Source organism: Cyphomyrmex costatus, unplaced genomic scaffold (assembly GCF_001594065.2).
Source record: "Cyphomyrmex costatus isolate MS0001 unplaced genomic scaffold, Ccosl1.0 scaffold30, whole genome shotgun sequence".
NCBI classification, from domain to species: Eukaryota; Metazoa; Arthropoda; class Insecta; order Hymenoptera; family Formicidae; genus Cyphomyrmex; species Cyphomyrmex costatus.
Window position 1 is genome coordinate 2,549,023 of NW_017277125.1, and position 22,098 is coordinate 2,571,120.

Here is a 22,098-nt window from a genome sequence, read left to right on the forward strand (position 1 = left end):
ATTTATTTTTTAGAATTTTATAATTAGTTTTTAAAAATAAATTTTACACTTATTAAAATTTCTTTTATTAATTTTATAAATAACGTACATTTAATTTTAATTGTCGAAAATAAAAATAAAATAACATTATACATTTTGCTTCTTTTTGTTATTTATTTCTGAGGAAATATCTAATATTTAATAATATCCTCAAGCAATTAAGTTGATAAAAACTGCAATACAACAAGAAAAAATATAATATTTTTTCTTTCAATATTTTATTTTTTTACGAAGTTTGCACATAAAGGGCAATAGAATTAAAGGAGGCGAGACAAAAATATAATATAAGTTTTGTGCTATTATATTTGTTATAATCTTTAATGTGATCGTTTCAGTGAGATTTGCTACAAGTACCCCTGACTTTACTTTCTATGGGATTATCCTCAAATATATCTCTAATAATATCTCGTTTCGGCTTTGAATGTGCTGGTAAGCCACGATGTAGATTCTCCATTATCTGCATTCTATTCACATTGTGATTCTTGAGTCCTTGATTCAAGAATTCGATATTTTCATTGTCATCAATAGCTTTCATTGTGGCCAATAGCTTCTCTTTGTTGTAATAAATTCTTTTCTTTTCACTTGTTTGTTTTACCTGTGTTATCTCACTTTTTACACCATTACTCTGCTCAGTCTGAGATACATGAACATTATTGGATAATACATCAACGTCTAATGTAGCATTCAATTTATTTTGCGTTTTTATATTAACACCATTTTTATCTGATGTTTCTTCATCACTTTTGCGGTGCATTATACTGGATGTTTCATCTTTGAGCTTAAAATATTCTTTTTCCAAATTATGCACAGACCGAATGCTCCCATCCAAATGATTTATCGTAAATTCTTTTTCATAAACTTCCTGTGAGCTCTTCTCAACTTTCTTCTTTTCTGAAGTCGGCAAATTCTTTATTTCTTCATATACTGTGTTGTCTGTATCATGGTGAACCTTATCACATGACATGTCAGTATATACTGGCTTTTCTTCTAAGCATCTTATCTCTTCCTCTTTTGTAAAATCTTCTTTTTTCATGTCTGTGAAAGAGTCGTCTATTCCGTTACTTTCCAAAAGTTGTCCTTTGTTCAACCATGTTGTGTTTGAGTTTAAAGATTGTTGAGGAATTTCTGCATTTTCTAAATTTATGTCATCCGAAGTATTATCAGATATTCTCGATAACTGTGCAGCTTTTAATCTTTCAACAGACTGTTCAAAAGCATTGTGTTCTAATTGAGTGACATCATTAAATGATTTACTGAACTGCTCTTTAGCGAACTTAGATAAACTGGTTTGAAAGTCATTGCTTTTATATTCAATGGAAGAATCTCCATTCATATTTATCTTTTCTTCGGAATCAATGTCAGAACCGCTATCATAAAGATCATTTTTTATATGATGTAGTACTTTTGTTTTACTCTTGTGCTTTTGAAACGTTAAATCTTCTGTTAGATGTTTGCTTAACTCTTCTTCTTTTTCCTCATCGCTGTCTATCTTTTTCATCATATCATCCAAAGTATCAGAGGTATCGTCTGTGCTGTTAATCAGTCTATAACAAACACAACAAGAGTAAAAATCAGGACGTATTAATTACAGACACAGAATAAATATATTACGTAAAAAGATTTAATTATATAACATTGCTTTACATGATTTCTCATGAAAAATATAGTTTTGTTATATATATATATACCTTGCATACAATTCTCTAGATTTTTGTGGAGTATCATAAGACTTAATATAATATTCACAAGCGTTCTCACTTTCTCCATCATCAGAAGAATAATCGTATTCAATTCTTAGTCCTCTTTGCAGTTTTTGTGTGTTCTGATTTTTTATTCTATTAAATAATTTTCTTAATTTGCCACTTTCACTTTGATCGTTATTTAATTCGTCTCTCTCCAATATTGATTTATAATCTATCGATGTGACTTTTTCATCATCATGCGCACTCATTTCAGAATCCTTTGACCTAAATCTTAAATCATCCATAGAATGAGCATTTTTTCGCATGTGTGACGATCTTTGTAAACGAAATTTTCGTATCTGTTGCAAACTTGCCATTGTTTCTGACTTTAACTGATCTACTGATTGAACGTGATTAATATTATTATTTGGCTGAGTTACTTTTTCATCATCATTGGATTCTAATATGTCAAGTGACGGCTGCAATTACATTAAATTTATAGAATCTTTCTTAATATTTAATTAAGCTTAATCGTACACAAATAACGAACTCACCAAATTATTCTTTGGCCCATTTTCACTCCTTTTACTTCTATTAGACGATTTAATTGGATTAGATATGCTAAAATACAAAGCATATATATATGTATTTAAACAATTGATATTTTATACATTATGAAAAATGCATACATATGTTTTTTATACCTGAGATTTGTGAAAGAATGGCTACCTAGATTTTTTTCTTTATTATAAATTGGCAATTGACCATTATAATATAATCTCTTTTCTCTATTATCTAATAAACATTCTAAGCTTTTTAATTTCTCTATTGTCTCTTGTAAGTTTTTTTGCGTTTCTTTGTGTTTAGAAATCTCGATGTGTAATTGATGTTTTAAGCTCTTAGTTTCAAGGGCAAGTTTCCTGTGCAGTAGCTGTAAAAAGATATTTCAGCTAAAGCCACAAAACTTTTGCAATATAATTAATCTATTTTATTTCTGCTATTCATGTAAATGTAACTGTTGAAAATAAACGTTGAAAGTTACCTGAATAGTTTCTTGTTGCTGTTGCATTTTATAATTCATGTCGGTTAATTGTAATTGTAATTTTTCTCTCTCTTCAAGATTTCGATCTTTACTAAGTTGCAATAAATGTTTATTTTGTGACTATAAAGGAAAATGTTCAAAAATTCATATAAATGCACATTAAAAATAAAAATGTTGTATTTTTTATTATATGAATATACAGGAATGCATTAATTAAAAAACTCACATTTGCCGAATAAAGTTCATTTTCTTTTTCTTTCAGTAGGTTACACGTATCCTTATGTAATTCTTTTAATTTTTTATATTTTGTTTGAAGTACTCGCAATTCTTCATGATGCGAATTTATAAGCCTTGGTAGCTCAGCATTTGCTCCTTCATAACGCCTTAATGCAGAATCTTGTCTTTTCTGTAAAGCTTTTAATAATCTGTTTTCGTTTGCTAGTTCCTTAAAAAACATAAGAAAATTAGTTTCGTGTTATTAAACAAATGTCTTCAGTATTAAATATATATATCGACATATCTTTTCAGACTTACATTGAGATGATAATGTGCATCAGCTAATTGATTTTGTAACTGTTTAAAACGAAGCATTTTCGCTGATATTACCCTTTGTCCAAGAATACTTTTATTACCAGATTTTGGTTCATCCGACAACAATTGTTGTTTCATAGTGCCTCTATATGGTGCACCTATTTGAATATATTTAATATATATTATAAGTTTTTTTATAATATCATATATAATAAGATTATAAATAAACAGGTATTTTAATAAATCTTTATACATACCGAGTAAGGGATTTAAGCATTTTTTGTTTGATGGAAATAATGTATTTCTACAAGGAGACAACTTTTTGGATTCCAGTGTTGCAGAATCTTTTGAACAAGCTTTTGCTTTTCTATAATTTACATATATATTTAATATATCATATTTAACAGATAAGATATTAAGTTTTTAGTTAAAAATGTTAAAATGCATGTATTAAACTTTATAACATATCAGATATCTCATTGTCTTCGTCTAATATTACGTCATGATTTATATACTCAAAGTTTGATTTTTACCTAGTGATTGTTCTGTGCACATTAAGTTGTACTACTGGTAAAATAGAGGCTTCAGTTTGCATTTTATATTTATACACAGCGTATTACAACTTGCATTGTAATTGCGTACAATTCATCTTTTCAGTCAAATCGTCAATGAGTTGTCAAACACTTATTGTAGGCTAGCGGCGACCATAATTGTTTCAAATGGTTGTCAAGGCAACATCTGTAAAAGTATTATAGTATTAATAGGCTGGTATTCATAGTCAATTCTTATTTTAAGACCATCTTAAGTAATGTCTTAAGATGCTAATGCACCTCAGCTGATGCACCTCAAAACTGAACTTAAGACGGTCTTGAATATAAGAACTTATGAATACCGGCCTTAGTAATCAATGCTTTTCCAAATGCTTTCCTAAAATAAATAAATTTAAGGCTCATATTTGAGTTATCCCTAGCCATATTGAATCGTGACGTCATAAGCAAGTATAAGAAACAGCTCCGACATATTAATTTTTTTGCATATTATTCATAAATAAAAAGAATTTGGTTGAAATAAAATATTGAAATCGCTTAAAAAAATTTTTTTTAATTAACTATATCCTTATCAATCCTTACTTCCGCTGACAGTCAGTACATAATTTAAAAGGCACATAAAGTGAGAATTAGGCCACGCATGCGCATTGAGTAAAAATTATAGTTTACGCATTTCGAGTCTTTTACGACTATATTTACTGATTGTCAGGAGAAATAAGAATAGTCTCAGCACATTTTTACAAATGTTTTAAAGCAATCTCAATATTTTCTTTCATCCAAATTCTTTGAATATATTTTAATAATTTTTTTTATTCTGCTTGAGACTATAAAATGATTTCATGTTTAACATTGCACATTACACATAAGAATGTAAATATATATTATTTTATGTTATTACTGCTTTTAAATCAAAATGGAATTTAATATATTTATAACATATAATAAATATATAATATATAATTATATTCAAAATGTAATTTAAGTAAATAATTCTAAATATAATCTAGACTAAAATATAGTTCAAGACTCCTTTTAATAATAAAATTAATACAAAATATAAATATAGTACACAATAAAGGCTATATAGGAGTCAACGCTGGTTAAAAATTAGCGCAAATAATCTAAATTATTCCATTATTGTAAAAAGATCTTAAAGATTACTTGTGTCTCAAAGGATGTAATTATGTGATGTCCTTATGATCCTTAACGTATAATGGACGTTTGATACGTAATTTAAGTGTATCTCTCCCTCCTTTTCATCCCTTCTTCCCTCTCTCTCTCTCTCTCTCTCTCTCTCTCTCTCTCTCTAAGATGTCTTTTATAAGTTTTGAGATTACAAATGAAAACATTTGACACTTTATAAATTATTTCAAAATAATATTACTATATTGTTAATTAAGTGAAATATTTATTGAAATATATGCATACAAATATATGTAAACAAAAAGGGTTTCTATTTGTTTATTTAATATCTATATATACACTGACTTTGTAACAAAATTGTAATACTTACTTATTTTTAATACTTACATTTGTATATACAGAATATAAATGTAATATTTTACTATTTGTGAAATTATTTTTGTATATCTCATATTTCATTAAGATCTAATTATAAGACATAACATTTCAGGCAATTACTTAAAAAGGTCAAAACTTTCATTCAGTGTTATATAATTATGTTTAGCTAATTACACTATCTTTAATTAAACTGTTCAGCTTGATTTTTCTCTTTCTGTTCTTGTGATTTCTTCATACCTAGATATTGAGTATCCCACAATTTGCTGTACAAAGAATTTGGTATAGATAACAATGATTCATGTGTTCCCCTTTCGACTAAATTACCCTGATCTAATACAAGTATATCATCAGCATTCATAACTGTCAATAAACGATGTGCGATCACGATTGAGGTCCGTTTTTCGGTCGCATTACGCAAGGCATCAAGTATGTTCTGTAAACAAAATTATTTATATTAAAGGAATGTAAGAGATATTTAAATAATATAATTATATACACAAGGTGATTTGTATAAAGTGACCAATTTGATTATTAGTGAAATTTGAAGATATATGAAAAGTAGTAGTTTGAACATCACAAATGATGTTCATTGTGTTGAACACTAAATTCATTGAACACCACAAAGAAGTTTAAAATGTTTCCAATGCCTCCACCTATAAAATAATTGTTTCCACTATATGTGATGTCCTCCTTTGTACTGAACACATTGACATAAACTATTACTTTTCATTCGAATCTCTGTAAATATAGCATTCCTGAAACTTGCATGTTCTGTAATGGAATCCAAAGAAGAAGTAGCTTCATCGAAGATTAATATAGGACTGTCTTTCAAAATTGCTCTGGCAATTGCAACTCTTTGTTTTTCTCCGCCACTTAATTTCAAACCACGTTCTCCCACAGGTGTGTCGTATCCTTGCGGCCATTTTAGTATCGAATCATGTAAATCTGCCATTTTTGCAGCTTCGAAAACCTCATCGCGTGATTTTCTCAAATTACCATAGTGTAAATTATAAAATATACTTTCATGAAAGAGAACCGTATCCTATAAATGATATATCTATTATAAAAAAAGTACTGTAGTATATGTAACATAAAATAATTAGTTCTGAAAGAAAAGGATAAACATTTATTTTACCTGTGGCACGATTGAAATGCATTGTCTGAGATCCTCTAAATCAACATCTCGAATGTCGTGACCATTTATGTAAATATTTCCATTATCTGGTTCATAAAATCTATATAGCAATCTCACAATTGTAGTTTTTCTGAAAAGGTAAAAGGCTGTATAAAACAATAATGAAGTAATTACTGATATTGGGTGAATTTATGATGAGTAATCTACGCGCGCGCGAATGTGTGTGTGTGTGTTAAAGAATTCATATAGATATACCTAATACCTTACCCACAACCAGATCCTCCAACAATAGCGACCTTCTTGCCACTCGGTATAGTGAATGATACATTTTTAAAAATAGATTTTCCTTGAACGTATTGAAAATTTACGTTCCTAAATTGAATTTCCGATGAATCTGACGTCACGTAAAATCTCAGTGCGTTTTCTTTTGACTATTAATAAAGATCCAAAAAACAATTGAATTATTTGCAAAGTATAAAGATAGATATAAATTATATAGATATCTCTCTTAATATAATCTTACTTTAATTGCAGTATCAGTTGTCATGAGAGTAAACATGGTTTGCATGTCAATAAAAGCTTGTCTTACTTCTCGATAAACAGAACCTAAGAAGCCTAAAGGAACTGAGAGTTGGAACAATAAGGCATTTACCATCACTAAGTCACCGACAGTCATTGTACCTATACATAGAAGAAATAAAAATATAAGTATTGTAGTTTTTTTAAAAGTATTCTATAATTTGACAATAAACTAGCAACTACAAATGTAATTACCATTTACAATATTTTGTGCCGCCAATACCATGATAAGACTTAGCGCACCGCTGAAAATAGCATTTTGCCCAAAGTTCAACATCGCTAAGCTTGTGCTAGTCTTGAGGGATGACGTTTCGTATTTCTTCAAAGATTCGTCGTATCTTTCCGCTTCAAATTTTTCGTTGTTAAAATACTAAAAAAACAAGCAAAACACGTATTTTTAAAAATCTATTTAAAAAGAATTACATTTTGTTTACTACTGACCTTTACGGTTTCATAATTAATAAGCGAATCTATAGCTTTATTGCCCGCTTCGTTTTCTGCTTGATTCATACGTATTCTGAATTTGGTGCGCCATTGTGTAACGGTTAATGTGAACAGAGTATAAACGCCCACGCAACCCAATGCTACGGCTGAATATTCTGGTCCACATTTTATCCCCAATATTGCACTAACTAATGCTAGTTCGAATACTGTAGGTACAATGTTAAATACCATGGCATTTAAAACAAAATTAATACCACGACTGCCACGATCAATTGTCTGAAAAAGATATGAAGAACATTTTTCAAAACGTGGCATACAGCTTTTTTAATAAAATCTTGATTTGAAAATGATAAAAGAAGAAATTGCTAAACTACATACATTACCTTCGATAAAGCACCCGTTTGTCTACTCAAATGAAAAGCCATATCGAGATTGTGCAAATGAACGAAAACGTTTTTTGCTATTTTACGAATAGAGTGCTGTGCGACTTTTGCAAAAACCGCATTCCTAAGTTCGCTGAAACCGGCCGCTCCAGCTCGTGCTATTCCATCTATAAAGATTATTCTGGAATTATTTAAAATCCTATATATATATATATATATATTATTATATATATTATATATATCATAAGAATTTTCTTACTAAAATAATAAGATATTCTTACATCCTATAAGTAGCGACGTTGCCACAGTCGCGACTGTTGCAGGTGCACTTGTTAAATTCATCGCAGCACTGTCAGATATTACTGCGGTGTGGGCATTTAAAATATCTATCGCATATTTAAAAATAAATGGCACAAGAACATTTAAAACTTTAGCTCCTACAAGTAAACCCACTGCTATTTTTACTCTTTTTCGTATTTCTGGATCGTCCTGTAAAAATAAAATAAATAATTTTGTCTTTACATTGTTTTAAATTAATATAATATTACTTATATACATATACAATATATATATACTTCTGGCCAAATGTATTTAAGCATGGCCTTTAACATGTCCGTACTGGTGACCGAGGATTTATCGTGTAAATCAATAGCATCTCTGCTTAAGCCGGAGACACCAGGATGGAAGCAATTTCTTTTTTGCTGGCCAGGCTTTGCTCCGGTTAATCCAGTAACAACAGATACTAATTTTATTGGCGGCACCACAGATTTAGATTGCGGCACATTCTTCTTCTTTTGAGCACGATCGATTACATTACCGCTGCAACACTATAATATAAAAAATATTTAAATTTTATATAAAACCAATGTATATCAATCATGATATAATTATATATGAACATGTAACAAATGTATTCACATATGTTTCGTGATTACTTCAGATTTTCAAAGAATAATTGATGTAAAATCAAGTAAAAACTGCTCATGTTATCTTCGTTTTAAATAATAAACTATATGTATATTTATAATACATACAATGGATAAATAAGGAGAAAATCAAAGAAATATTTTGATCATTATTTATTATTCTATCATTACAATATTTTGTAAAACAAGATATGTTTAATGAAATTTACATATATATATGTATGTACAAAAATTATTTTCTAAATATATTTTAAATTATATTGTAGATTAATATTAAATTGGAAAAGCTGTATTATATTTAATATAAACAGCCTTTCTTATTTTCTCCATATAAAATTAATGCTGCATCTAAGATATTAATATACTCTTTTACAAGATCAATCGCGATTGAAAAGCTCGGACTTTTAAGTTTTACATTCTTCATATTATTTAAAGCACATGCATACTCTGTCCTCTTCAAGTTTAAGATATTTATTGCTAGCTTACTGATTATACTCTGTTCATCCGTATCAAATGTTCCGCCATATATTTTCAGTTTCCAATAGTCTTTCTCTAACTTTGTATTTAATATAAATAATGTCATTGTCGCATTATAGTTCAAACCGTCGCGAGTAAATGACATATTTTTGTAGAAACCATTGAATAAAATAAAGTCTAATTTATTCCTCGAAATATCAAAACACCTCTTTATATCACAGATGTCAAATTGGATTTCATCTAGCGGATTACATGGTATAAAAAATCCATAATCGATATACAACTTGAGACTATCATGTGCACCGTAATTAATAAATACTTGCGTTTCTTCGTCAAACGGCTTCAAAGTAACAATTTGATAAAATTGATTCTGGTAGTTATCCGTGACAATAGATACTTTAACATTGGTGTTCACATCGTGATTAAATAAATCTAAGAACGGCGCAAGAGCCAAATTATTAGGTTGTTTTATATTAAACATGTTCTCCTTGCATACTTTATTGTCTACATATACAGCTCGTGTATTGACAACATAGTATGCCCATTTATATTTTGCAAATGTTATTATCTTTTGCAGATGCACATTGCAATGTGGACAATGACTTCTATCACCATCCATACGTTTTACAACTTTCATTAGCAAAGAAAAATCTTGTTGCAATTTATGTGCTTGATATAAAGGATGCGATATAAAGCTTGGCAACAGTGTTTTCTCTTTGTTTGAACAAAAATCCGGATTCGTGAAAGACTGCGGCAGTGTTTTTAGATAAAGATACCACTTTGACTCTTTACTTAAATGTGTCTCGTACACAAGAAACATTGCAAGCATACATTGAGGATTAAAACTGTCAATGGTATACAAAAACAAAGTTTTAATATAACTCTGCAACAAGGTGTCTGTCGTTAATAATACTCGAAGCGGTAATTGAATCAGTACTTCATCACTCTCTATGCGCTTTAGTGTTTTTAAGCCTCTGCCTGAGAGGGGAAAATACTCTGGTATTAAATAACGAATGGACATGCAGTTTTCACTTAGAAGCCAGGACTTTAAATGTGTCAAAGACTCATCGGTGTTCTCATTCAATTTTATGAAATTAAGTCTCTTCCTCTGACGGCGTTTTCTCGATGTTCGCCCCATTGTACATGGATGATTACGTCTGTACAAGCAGCAACAAAAATCTTTATTGCAAACAAGTCATCTATAATAAATCTTCCAATAAATTATGATTATTATATTTTATATATCATGATACACTTCAATAATATAAAATTTCTTTGTACATAAAATCTTGAAACTTGATATAATATTGCACAAGATGATTGTAGTATATTTATATTTATTACTGATTGTATTACAGATGATAAAATATAATAATGTGCAAAATATAATAAAATATTATAAAATATGGAACTAAACAAATAATGAAGTAAAATAAGTTTATGATATAAAATATTATATGTATATTCATACATAATATTAAAAGTAAATATGCACCAAATCATATGTGTACACATATTTATGTAATATATAATCAGGGCTGGATACTTTTCAAATACTTGTATTAAAATATAGTATTTAAAATACAGTTTATATTTTGGATTTCAACAAATATATAAAATTATTATTTTCATTTTTCAAACACTAGATTAATATTATTTTGTGTGTATTTTATATTTCAAATACTTTAATCATGTATTTTACACAATCCTATCTAACATACATTAAAGAGTGATTGTTATAAAAGCTATATTCTAAAATTTACTGTCAATAATGAAATCTATAGTTTATCATATTACGTCACATATACTATAGATTTTGTACTGGTAGTCAATTTTGAAATATAGTCAAATAAAGAAATAAGAGTTACTGTTTGTTCTGGAAATTCTAATGCAAATGAAATAAAATTTCTACATAATATCAGTGTTTAGCTTTGTTGAAAAAATTTTACATTGTATGCTATTGTAATAAAAAGATTAAAAAATTTGATATTTTAAATAAAACATTTGAAACATTATATATATTTTGTATTTTGTAATTCGAATATTAAGAATGACAACTTTTTGTATTTTACTAGTGTGTTTTGTTCAGCCCTGTATATAATTATATGATCGATATCTGAATGCCAATGTAATGATGCAACATCTATAAATATAGAATTGTTAGATGTATTACCCTGACGTTGAAAGGAGAAAACATGAAATTACGCCTGGTAATGTGGAATTTATAAGACAATATTAATCGTGTCGTTACTCCGCTGCTATACATGTATCTTGTCATGCTCCACAGCTTTTTGTTGCGTACTATCCCGCATGGCATACGGTTGTACAATGCGCTCAACATGTTTCTCGGTTTTCTTTTCTTTTCTATAATTTCTTCTTTTTCTCGTGAAAATACTAAATAGATACCAAAATAAACATCATTACAAATCGTACTGTGGCAATCATGTAATCATGACATCGCGACAACCATAACCTCAATATGGATTAGCCGTAAAACACGTGGTAAACATGACAATCCATTTCGCACGAGTGTATACATAGATGCAGAACGACACATTGGTCTAAATTTTTATATCTAACGGAATATGCCAATCATATTATAATACTGTTGTAGAACTGAATATACATTTATACGGCACGGTTAACACGATGCTACAAATGCTTTGAAGCGTTTTTTAATTGGTCAATTTGTAAAATTTTTTTTCTGATTGGTCCATCAAACTCTTTAAAACATAATTCGTGACTCCTAGAATGAACGAATATGGGTCAATAGAGGTCTGTTTTTTTATTCTTGCACTGTCTGAATTAGTGCAGAAATAAAAAATAGACTTATACATATATATTTATATTAGATTCATATATAAGTATATATATGCACTAAAAATGAACTGAAATAAACGTCAAACAGTCAAACATCAGTATTAAACAGACCTACATAAGTCTATGGTACAGTACAAAAAGGTCAGCATAAAAATATCTTTATTTGTGTTTGACAAATGATAACTGTGTGTAGTATAAAAATAATTAATTAATTAATTTAAGATTATCTGAATGATTGTCAAATATTAATTGTCAGCTAAAAGTTTTATGTATTTGAATCATACAAATGTTGAAAATTTCCAACTCCAATCTCCAATAAGACTAGCCGTCTTCAGTAACATCGTGGTCAATGCTCTCTAGATATCCTATGTAGGAAGACACGGAGTGTCACATTCCAGACTCGCAAATACGATTTGAACGACTGTTAAGCTGTGTGGACAATATTTTGTTTATTTAATTTAACCCGCTCAGGAATCGGTAAGTAACTTGATAAATGTCATGAAAAAATATGATAATTTCATAAGCGATTATTACGCCGTTTTTACGTACACATGAATGAATTGCCTCTGACCTATTTTTTCATCTCGTACAAGACGTTATTCCATCAAATTTTTTTTTATCTTATATGTTCAGCTTCTTTTTTCTAATTTGATTTCGAAGATAAAAAAAGTAGCCATTAGAAATTTTTACAGACTAATCTTATTACAGAATAATCTTATAGTGACGCAAGCAATTTATTTAAGATATAATTTTATTAATATTAATTTGTCGTCAACTTTGCTTGCTAGGATTTTCAGAAACTTTTAATAGAAGTTTTCAGTATAAAATAATATATTTTTTTTATAAAAGTATAGGAGAAACGATTGTATGAGAAATTTTGGAAAGTTGGGTCAGAAGAGAAAGTTTTAATGATTCGCATACTTCTTCTGTTAATCTTCAAGGCATAATTTCTCAACTATATTATATTTAAATTCTTGTCTATTTAGTATTATTTAAGTATTTTATTTAAGAGCTTTTTTCTTTTTTTAATATTATGCTTGTAAATCTGAACAAATAATTTTTATTATCTAACTGTTTCTTAGAGATAGAGAAAAATAAACTTTAACCAAAATTCATGTTTGCTGATTAATTGATATTTTTTTTTAGAATATTATTCTAAAATAGTAGTTTAAAAAATAAACTAGACAAAAAATGTCTGCAAATACAGCTGTATTCAAAATTTGGAAAGAAAGCAATCTTGTGACTATGATTCTGTCAAAATCATTTAAGACTTTTCAAACTCAGAGAACAGTTTGTATTTCTACAAGAGATAGATTTCACTTTAGTAATGTTAATCAAGCTGAGACCAAGTTAGTAAGTCAAAAGACAGACTGGAATAAAACTATGTCGGAGGCAGAGAAGATTGTTGGATATCCGACGTCCTTCTTAAGCTTAAGATGGCTATTGAGTGATGAGATTGCCAACGTTGCATTGCATTTGAGGAAGCTAGTTGGATCAAATCATCCTGTATTAAAAACAGCCAAGTAAATTATCATAAAATTTTCTAGAAATAGAAATTTTATTTACAATTTTTTTATTTTTTTATTTCTTTAACAGGTCCATTATTTATAATGGACGTAATACTCAGGCATTTGGTCTTATTTTACTGTTAATCTCCAAAGCTGCTGGTCACTTAAATGCAAAACCTATAGAAGAGGATAAAGCTGCAGGTGTATTACACAGGTATATTATATATAAAAATTTAAATCCTGCTGACATTACAAAAAATATACCATCAAGGATAAAGATATTAATAAAAAATACCAGAAGAATATAACATGTTTACATTAAGGCAAATCTTCTGGTAATACCCGTGAAAACCTCAAATGTATTATATAAACATGTTTCAGTCAAAGAGCACTGGCGGAAATTACAGAAATGATACGCACTAGTAATTTAATACATAGAGGATTAGTAAACATAAAAGCAAATACGAGCTCTTTGGATTCCACAGAATTTAACAATATAACTTTCGGCAATAAAATAGCATTGTTGTGTGGCGATTACTTGCTTAGTAATAGTTGTATCGAAATGGCAGCACTCAAAAATCAAGATGTAGGTATACATACTTGCTATTTTTAAGTTGTTTATACTATATGTCATTGTAATTTATTACAAAAGAAGGAAAATATCATTTTTAATTTAGGAAGTTTTTAATAATTATTTAATTAATTTTTGTAATAATTACTAAAAGTATTTAGTAATTATTTAATAAAAAAATATTTTTCAGCTTTTGTTATTAATATCAACTGCAGTAAGAGATTTATGTCAAGCAGAGTTTGTAGCCCGCAGAGACAATCAAAATTTTCCCATACCGGCAATACCACCTGAGGATCGCACGGGTTACGCATTAAAGGAATGGACACTTTTGAATACTTATGGTGCTGGATCTTTGCTCGGAAAAAGTTGTCAAAGTACTTTAAAAATAGCTGGTCACAGCAAAGAAATAGAAGAGATGGGTTACGAATTTGGCAAACACTTAGCTTTAGCTTGGCAGGTAATGTATTTTATATTATATTTTATATTATAAATTTGTATATATTTAGTCATATTTTTGTAGAATACTTATAATATCTTTAATAATTTTTTGCAATAAATTTTTTACAGGCTTCCTTGGACTTAGGTTTATGTATTAATAAAGACAAAGGAATTTTGCAAAATTTGTGTGCTGCTCCAATTATGTTCCATGTTGAACACGATCCATCACTTTTAATAGAGCTCGATAAGGGATTGGACTCGGTTGAGAATGTTGACTATTTAAAGGTTTTTTAAATAATCAATATTTAATAAGATTGGTGCATGATCGAATTAATTGCTATCCCTTATCCTGTGTTCAACAGATAATTATATGAATAATTTATGTTCATAGGTGCTTGAAATTGTTGCAGCTGGTCCGGGTATTGGATTAACTAAAGAGCTTGTGAAGAAACACTCACAAAAGGCGATGGAAATTTTAAATGTATTTAAAGAAAGCGATGCCAGAAAAGCATTATCTAATATTATTGTAGCTATAGGTGACTTTTAACAAAAGTTTTATATTTTTTAATTTGTTGTTCAGTAAAAACAATTTCAAGTCTATATACTTTTGTATATATTAAGTAAAATTATATAGTAAAAGAATTTTAAGTGGATTAGATGTTAAAAATATTGATTAAGTTTATAATATTATAAGATATTTATTATATAAAATATATTTTTGTATATTTAATAAGTATTTTCATGTTGAAATCAAATATTTTTATATAAAAATGTTTTTTTTTATAGAATTGTATAAATATATTATGTATATATCTATATATCATGTTAAACTTTATATTTTATAATATATACTGTAATATGTTGAAACATTTATATATTTAATTAAATTTGTACTTTTTATAAACATGAGTTCCAAATATTTTATAACTTCATTTTATCTTACCTCCATGGCTGATGGCTCCATGGACATGGACCATGATCGTGATTATAGGTTAAGTTAAGTTAGGGTTAGGTTGAGGTTATTCTGTCAGTGGCTTGTCCTATCATCAGTTTAAGAATTTATGCATGTTTTACTGATATTTCTTTTATATTGATATAAGCAGCAATGACAGAAATAATTGAGTTACGTCCTAATAAGAGTTTGATAAATTCATCTTTTGAGAAATATCAATTTTTCAATGAGGTTATTCCTATAATTTCTGAAAATAAGTTAAAGAACAGTAAGTATAAATATGAAAGTGCAATGGAATAATGTACATACAATTATATGTTAACAAACAATTAAAGAGTACAGAATCTTCTGACAGAAAAGTATGTTCCAGATGTATACAGATTAGAGCCGAATCATAATCAAGAATCCTTGTTAGAAGCAAGACTCTTTGCTTTCCATAATCATTTATTTTACAATGTGTATGACATGTCATGCTGGTTTGTGGATGAAACTTTAGTTGTTTGGCGCCTGGATAAAGACGGTTCCTTGGATCAAGTATATAAATTACATACAGATACAAGCTCATTAGAAATAACATATAATCCATCAATTGGATTTACTTCGAATAATATTGTGGCAATTTCTGATGGTGGTGGAAACCTGCATATATTGATCGGATATACAGAAGAAAATAGAAAGGTTTTTCTAATAGATCCTGAAAAACCTGCAATTATTATGAATGTTCAATATGTAGAGAAGAACTCCAAAATTATTTTAACCTTATGCGCTATTGCTACAAATGATAATCAAAAGAAATATACACAGCTTATATTATTATCTTATGGTTTATGTGTGGAAAGTGAAATAACGAAAGTGTATAATATAGATAAACAGATATTGAAAGTACAAGGCACAGTAGATTATGCTTATGTAGAAGAAAATGGAAATTACTTGCATTCTATTTGTCAGGATAATATTGGTTTCGAGAATAAAAACTTGCAAAAAACTGAAACTGAAACAGAAAAACCGAACGTTAGTTCGCAAATAAAAATTCCAAAGTACTATTGGTCACAAGATGAAGAATCACTTACTGTTTGGATTAAAGTATCGAAACAGCATAGTAATAAACGACCTAAAATAAACATTAAGCCATTAGAATTATCTGTTACAATAGACAATGAAATATTAATACAAGGGGAATGTCAACATAGATTGGAAGAGAATATGGCAACTTGGAGGCATAAAGAAGATACATTGCAAATTGATTTAAGCAAATCTGAAAGTGGATTAATGTGGAGTGAATTAATTAAAGGTGATACTGGAGGCGAATGTTTACCTAATGAGGCTCTTGCTGCAGAAATTCATGCTAGGTACTTTTTTTATCATTGTTATATTTTATAATTGTTAAACATATAGACATACATATAGCTTTAGGCTTTCTCAATAACTTTAAATTTTAGTTAACATTTTATATAATATTTAATTATATTTTTAAATTATTTTATTCCATTATTTTCATGATTATTTTCAACATTATATAATGTATTATTGTTTATACAGGCTAGCACATTTATGTACAGATCAGCAAAATAACAGTGTTGGAGGGGATCAACCTTGTGTGGGATTTAATGTTGAACAATTAGAAGAGTGTGACTTAGAAGGAAAAGATAAGTTTTTACAAAGGATTAATCTTGCTACACAGGCGACCACACATCTAGCTAGATTAGGAAGCAACAATCATGTGTTGTTTACATACAAAAGAAAATATGGGCAAACGGTATGCCTAAGATACGATCATGATGCCTGTATCTGGGAAATGAGCAATGAAAACGATAATACTCAATGGAATTTACAACACATCCATAGCTTTCCTGGATTTGGCTATGTCGAGGCTAGCAAAAACAATAAAAAATTTTGTGTATCTCCAATTGGTAAGACAGCAGAAACATTTTTTAATATCTCTGATATATTAATAAATAATAATTTTTGATATTATTATATTAATAGAGTATATATTGTTGTTACAACTCTTCTTTATTTATATATATATTATAGAGTATATTATATTTTAATATTAATTTTATTTAACAATATTAATATAATATTTATTTTATCATAGATGGTTCGTATATAGCTATAGTGGAACACACACGACATGTGTTCCTATACGAAAGACCTGATGTCGGAGCAAAGTCTGCTAAACAAAGAATTATTGATCTTGATTACCAAGCTTCTCCTATTATGGGCGTCGTTGCTACAAACAAATACTTGATTGTACTTTCAAAGGATAAATTATATTGTTTACAAATCTGTCCTTGATAATTGCATTGTCTGTATTTTTTACCAAGGTAAATAAAAAAATTGCAAACATTTTTTAATTGTATTATAATGATTGTATGACACAGAGTTGCCACAGATTCGAAAAACCAAGTTATTGAAATTTAAGTTACTTATGGAAAATCTATAAGTCAAGAAAAAAAATGAGATAACTTTTACACGCACCAATTCCAATTTACTTGGGCTGTGTTTGATTTGGACGCTCTCAGGTCTTCCATCCTTATTTTGCGTTTAATGAATGATAAAGAAGAATAATTATAAGCGCTTAAAGCGTTCTACCCGAACGTAGGCTTATAGCCAATTTCTTCATTTCACTTCAGATAAATTGCGGATAACTTTATCCAGGAGATATCTCCATTGTATTCTAGGAGATATCTCCTAGATAAAGTTATCTAGAGTTGCAGAAATTGGGCATTAATCGGCCGTTTAGTCTTTTGGAATTAATCATCGCATTTGTCATTTCGTTTGACGACAAATGCGATTGACCAATTCCAATTGGTTAATCAGTCGATTAAGTTAATTGGAGTTGGTAAAAGTGAAGCTGGAAACACAATGGGCGCGTTCAGCGGACTCAACAGTTGAGTGAGTGCTCTCTGTTATTGGTGTATTCTTTTAGATCATCCAATCAGAATTTTAGATGTAGAAGAATAAATCCACTGAACGCGTCCACTATTGCACGATGCAAAATAGGCCAGTAGGGGCCGGCTCACTGAGTTGGCAACATTGAGCATTGTGTCATCACACACACCCTACGCCAATTGTAAATAAAGATATCATATTAAACTTTATAGTGTATATATAATTTTCCATTATATGTAATCGTGATTCAATTGATACAGCGTGGCACTGTGACGTTCTTCGGATTTTAAGTTTGTATTCTTCTAGGAAAACAGTTGAAATCTTGACACAAAGATTATTTAATCTTATGAACATGGCAAGTGGATAAAAACATGAATTTACTTCTGTTTGAATTTTAATCGAGGGAATTGCGATAATTAAGAGTGTACTGATATAAAAAAAAATTATATATATATGTATATAACATTACTCGTATTTCTGTAGAATATTTTACTTAATTTAAGTGCACATATATGTTGGAGTAAACTATGTATATTTATACTTGGAATGAACAATAATGCTACATCTTTAGCACTAAGAATTCATTTATTATAAGCCATTTAAACTTCATGGTTTTTAAATAAAGTTTTTCGATATATATTGTTCTAGGATGATGATGATCATTATCAAAGTGGTTATGATGACCATTATCAAAGCAGTTCTTTTCCAAAGGATTTTGGATATGCACCATTTGATGGTGAAACTGAGGGTTCGATGGATCCACTAGCCGGAGAACAAAAGCCTAGAATACTTCTGATGGGTCTCAGACGGTATGATTAAGTTCTTTGTGTTAAGATGATACTCTACAAATTTCTTAAGATACTTATGTTGATGTCACTTTTTTCTTTATTCTTCAGTAGTGGTAAATCATCGATACAAAAGGTGGTTTTCCATAAGATGTCACCCAATGAGACACTGTTCTTAGAAAGTACAAATAAAATAATTAAAGATGATATAAGTAACTCAAGCTTTGTGCAATTTCAAATATGGGACTTTCCTGGACAAATTGACTTCTTTGATCCTACCTTTGACAGTGACATGATATTTGGTGGTTGTGGAGCATTGGTATTTGTAATAGATGCACAAGATGATTACATGGAGGCACTTAATAAACTTCACGCGACAGTCACAAAGGCAAACAAGGTTAATCAGGCTATTAAGTTTGAAGTTTTTATTCATAAAGTAGATGGATTGTCAGATGACTGTAAAATGGAAACACAAAGGGACATACATACAAGGGCCAATGATGATTTAGCAGATGCTGGTAAAAAAAAGGTTTTGTGATAAGAATTTAAAAAAACAAGAAAGTGCCATTTCTACCCACTTTACATATTTTTTCTAGGATGCGATCAAATACATTTAAGTTTTCATTTGACTTCAATATATGACCACAGTATATTTGAAGCATTTAGCAAAGTTGTTCAGAAGTTAATACCACAGCTGCCTACTTTAGAAAATTTACTTAATATACTCATATCAGTAAGAATAATATTTATCCTTTCCTCTTTTTTACAGCAAATTCTCTAAAATATTTATTTAATATAATTATATTTACAGAATTCAGCAATTGAGAAGGCATTTCTATTTGATGTTGTTTCAAAAATATATATAGCAACGGATAGCTCACCTGTTGATATGCAAAGTTATGAACTATGTTGTGATATGATTGATGTTGTTATTGACGTTTCTTGCATATATGGGTAAACAATTATATTGCATACGTATGTATTTAATTTATTTTTTGTATTTTACTTATATGTATTCCAGATTGAGAGAAGATTTAGAAGCTGCTGCATTTGATAATCAAAGTTCCAGTTTAATTAAATTAAATAACGGTACAATCTTGTATTTGCGAGAAGTAAATAAATTTTTAGCATTGGTTTGCATTTTACGAGAGGATAATTTCGATAGACAAGGTGAAAATAATAATTTTAATATCATATATGTTTAAAGAAAATTACATTTTCTTACGTGGCAGTATAATAATGTGCATTAATTGTATTATTATTTTCGTTTGTCTTCCCGATTTATAGGTGTAATCGACTATAACTTTCTGTGTTTCCGCAAAGCGATACAACAAGTATTCGAATTGCGAAACAAGGCATTAGCTGCTACAAATACGACCAATCATTCATCCTCTCCCGTTAGCACGACTGAAACATCGAATGCTCCTACGGTGTCACAAACTGGAACTATTGGACAAAATGGTACCGTTGTAATCGCACAGAGTTAATTTTGATGTACATTTGTATAGAACTTACTAAGCGAATATAACATAACAAATCTTAATATTAACTTCATTATTAATTATTTGGAATTCTTTTTTTTTGCAAATATATATATATATATATATTACAAACACTACACATTTTTCCTTCCTTAATATATATTCTTCTTTTTATAATATATTATTAAACATGAAAAATATATTTTTTTCATATCGAAAAAATATATGTAAGTTATTATAATATATTACCAAGTATATATGTATGTTATGATTTTATATTTTTAAATTGTTACTTTAAACTAACTTCATTACTATGGCGAACCTTTTATAATTAATATTTGCATAGAATATTGAAGAGCATACATCTTATTATTTTCTTTGTATATTTAATGAACAGAACGTACATAGAATATGCGTGTGTGTGTATGTGTGTGTGCGCGCGCACGTGCCATGTGTATTCAGAAAGAGATCTACATATATCTATACATTTTACTATATTTACGTTCTTCTAGTTTTAGAATTGAAAGATATGTACAGTTTGCAATTTTTAAATCTAAATTACGTGATTTTATTAAATCATAATAGAAAACATTTCATTGTATTTGAAATAATATTATTGAATATATTTTTATTTTTATATATCTCCGCTTAAAATACTCTTTATAAATGTTATGAATTAGTGATAATATTTTTTATCTCGTCGTGTAAGGTACATGATGACGAATTTAGAACAAAGAATTGTTCTTCATGTTGATACCAGCGCATGTAAGAAAAAATTTGTTCATACTCATTTAAGGATACTTCAACGGGTAACAATGATTCTGAACTAAAACTTTAAAAAGTTAATAATTGTATAAACTTTGACTAAAAAATATCTATACACTATAGTCTATTCTTACTTCATTTGCAAAGTCCTTTCATAAATTAATTTCGGGATTGGTAGGGGAATGCCTGATGGTGGTAAACTTTGATGCGCAATTTCTGTTAATAAGGTTCGACTAAGATCAGTAATAAGTTTAATAAATTTGTCACTATCTTCGAATAATTTACTATTGATGCAGGTTGTAGATGCTGGCATCAATTTATCTACAAAGGATCGAATAAGAAAATAGGATATTGGAAGTTGATACATTGGATTACAATTATATTGGTAATCATACACAATGATAGAAGAGTAAATATAATTTCAAAAACAATTTTTATTCTAAAAAATAAAATAACATTTTTCTTTCAATTATACATACAAAAACAGTTGTTTTAAAAAATAAATACATAATTCTTATGTTATAAAAAACATTACAGATCTTTGCATAAGTTTGTATTAAAAAATAATTAGTATAA

At 28.7% G+C, this 22,098-nt stretch overlaps 5 protein-coding genes across 6 annotated transcripts; 3 read left to right on the forward strand and 2 right to left on the reverse strand.

The window, feature by feature from the left end:
* Positions 1-310: 310 nt before the first annotated feature.
* LOC108775523 (lebercilin) lies at positions 311-3,980 on the reverse strand. Its single transcript, XM_018541908.1, has 9 exons — positions 3,828-3,980; positions 3,552-3,661; positions 3,298-3,452; positions 2,990-3,208; positions 2,764-2,883; positions 2,426-2,652; positions 2,276-2,342; positions 1,728-2,200; positions 311-1,583 (listed from the first exon to the last, which is right to left on the reverse strand). The coding sequence occupies exons 1-9, from the start codon at positions 3,887-3,889 to the stop codon at positions 371-373; spliced, it is 2,646 nt and encodes an 881-aa protein (XP_018397410.1). The 5' UTR covers positions 3,890-3,980; the 3' UTR covers positions 311-370.
* On the reverse strand, positions 3,930-11,819 carry ABCB7 (ATP binding cassette subfamily B member 7). 2 transcript variants are annotated; one of them, XM_018541911.1, is made up of 12 exons: positions 11,481-11,819; positions 8,480-8,731; positions 8,186-8,393; positions 7,905-8,071; positions 7,519-7,797; positions 7,273-7,447; positions 7,022-7,179; positions 6,766-6,929; positions 6,499-6,628; positions 6,130-6,405; positions 5,601-5,796; positions 3,930-4,032 (listed from the first exon to the last, which is right to left on the reverse strand). In XM_018541911.1, the coding sequence occupies exons 1-12, from the start codon at positions 11,646-11,648 to the stop codon at positions 4,010-4,012; spliced, it is 2,196 nt and encodes a 731-aa protein (XP_018397413.1). In that variant the 5' UTR covers positions 11,649-11,819; the 3' UTR covers positions 3,930-4,009. The 2 variants fall into 2 exon arrangements, with proteins under 2 accessions (XP_018397413.1, XP_018397412.1); XM_018541910.1 differs by lacking the exon at positions 3,930-4,032 and having other exon boundaries at positions 5,545-5,796.
* Positions 11,820-13,318: 1,499 nt separating this feature from the next.
* Pdss2 (Decaprenyl diphosphate synthase subunit 2) lies at positions 13,319-15,191 on the forward strand. The gene is made up of 6 exons (XM_018541848.1): positions 13,319-13,650; positions 13,724-13,849; positions 14,017-14,221; positions 14,397-14,663; positions 14,774-14,929; positions 15,036-15,191. The coding sequence occupies exons 1-6, from the start codon at positions 13,319-13,321 to the stop codon at positions 15,189-15,191; spliced, it is 1,242 nt and encodes a 413-aa protein (XP_018397350.1).
* Positions 15,192-15,744: 553 nt separating this feature from the next.
* LOC108775475 (nudC domain-containing protein 1) lies at positions 15,745-17,933 on the forward strand. The gene is made up of 4 exons (XM_018541857.1): positions 15,745-15,864; positions 15,967-16,945; positions 17,136-17,506; positions 17,695-17,933. The coding sequence occupies exons 1-4, from the start codon at positions 15,750-15,752 to the stop codon at positions 17,892-17,894; spliced, it is 1,665 nt and encodes a 554-aa protein (XP_018397359.1). The 5' UTR covers positions 15,745-15,749; the 3' UTR covers positions 17,895-17,933.
* Positions 17,934-18,591: 658 nt separating this feature from the next.
* Positions 18,592-20,797, forward strand: RagC-D (Ras-related GTP binding C/D). Its single transcript, XM_018541687.1, has 7 exons — positions 18,592-18,606; positions 19,140-19,300; positions 19,388-19,794; positions 19,873-20,009; positions 20,088-20,230; positions 20,298-20,446; positions 20,564-20,797. Exons 1-7 carry the CDS (start codon positions 18,592-18,594, stop codon positions 20,761-20,763), a joined length of 1,212 nt encoding a protein of 403 aa, XP_018397189.1. The 3' UTR covers positions 20,764-20,797.
* Positions 20,798-22,098: the final 1,301 nt, after the last annotated feature.

Excerpts from the sequence above, each read along its gene's own strand:
- LOC108775523 (XM_018541908.1), bottom strand. The coding sequence starts at position 3,889 with ATGCAAACTGAAGCCTCTATTTTACCAGTAGTACAACTTAATGTGCAC. Across the intron at positions 2,343-2,425 it reads CATTCTTTCACAAATCTCAG|CATATCTAATCCAATTAAAT; the intron begins GTATAAAAAACA and ends TTTGTATTTTAG. Across the intron at positions 1,584-1,727 it reads TCTAGAGAATTGTATGCAAG|ACTGATTAACAGCACAGACG; the intron begins GTATATATATAT and ends TGTTTGTTATAG.
- ABCB7 (XM_018541910.1), bottom strand. The coding sequence starts at position 11,648 with ATGTTGAGCGCATTGTACAACCGTATGCCATGCGGGATAGTACGCAAC. Across the intron at positions 7,448-7,518 it reads TTAATTATGAAACCGTAAAG|TATTTTAACAACGAAAAATT; the intron begins GTCAGTAGTAAA and ends TTGTTTTTTTAG. Across the intron at positions 6,406-6,498 it reads GCATTTCAATCGTGCCACAG|GATACGGTTCTCTTTCATGA; the intron begins GTAAAATAAATG and ends TATCATTTATAG.
- Pdss2 (XM_018541848.1), top strand. The coding sequence starts at position 13,319 with ATGTCTGCAAATACAGCTGTATTCAAAATTTGGAAAGAAAGCAATCTT. Across the intron at positions 13,651-13,723 it reads CCTGTATTAAAAACAGCCAA|GTCCATTATTTATAATGGAC; the intron begins GTAAATTATCAT and ends TTTCTTTAACAG. Across the intron at positions 14,930-15,035 it reads AGAATGTTGACTATTTAAAG|GTGCTTGAAATTGTTGCAGC; the intron begins GTTTTTTAAATA and ends TTATGTTCATAG.
- LOC108775475 (XM_018541857.1), top strand. The coding sequence starts at position 15,750 with ATGACAGAAATAATTGAGTTACGTCCTAATAAGAGTTTGATAAATTCA. Across the intron at positions 16,946-17,135 it reads GCTGCAGAAATTCATGCTAG|GCTAGCACATTTATGTACAG; the intron begins GTACTTTTTTTA and ends TTGTTTATACAG. Across the intron at positions 17,507-17,694 it reads ATTTTGTGTATCTCCAATTG|ATGGTTCGTATATAGCTATA; the intron begins GTAAGACAGCAG and ends ATTTTATCATAG.
- RagC-D (XM_018541687.1), top strand. Across the intron at positions 20,010-20,087 it reads TACTTAATATACTCATATCA|AATTCAGCAATTGAGAAGGC; the intron begins GTAAGAATAATA and ends TTATATTTACAG. Across the intron at positions 20,231-20,297 it reads GACGTTTCTTGCATATATGG|ATTGAGAGAAGATTTAGAAG; the intron begins GTAAACAATTAT and ends TATGTATTCCAG.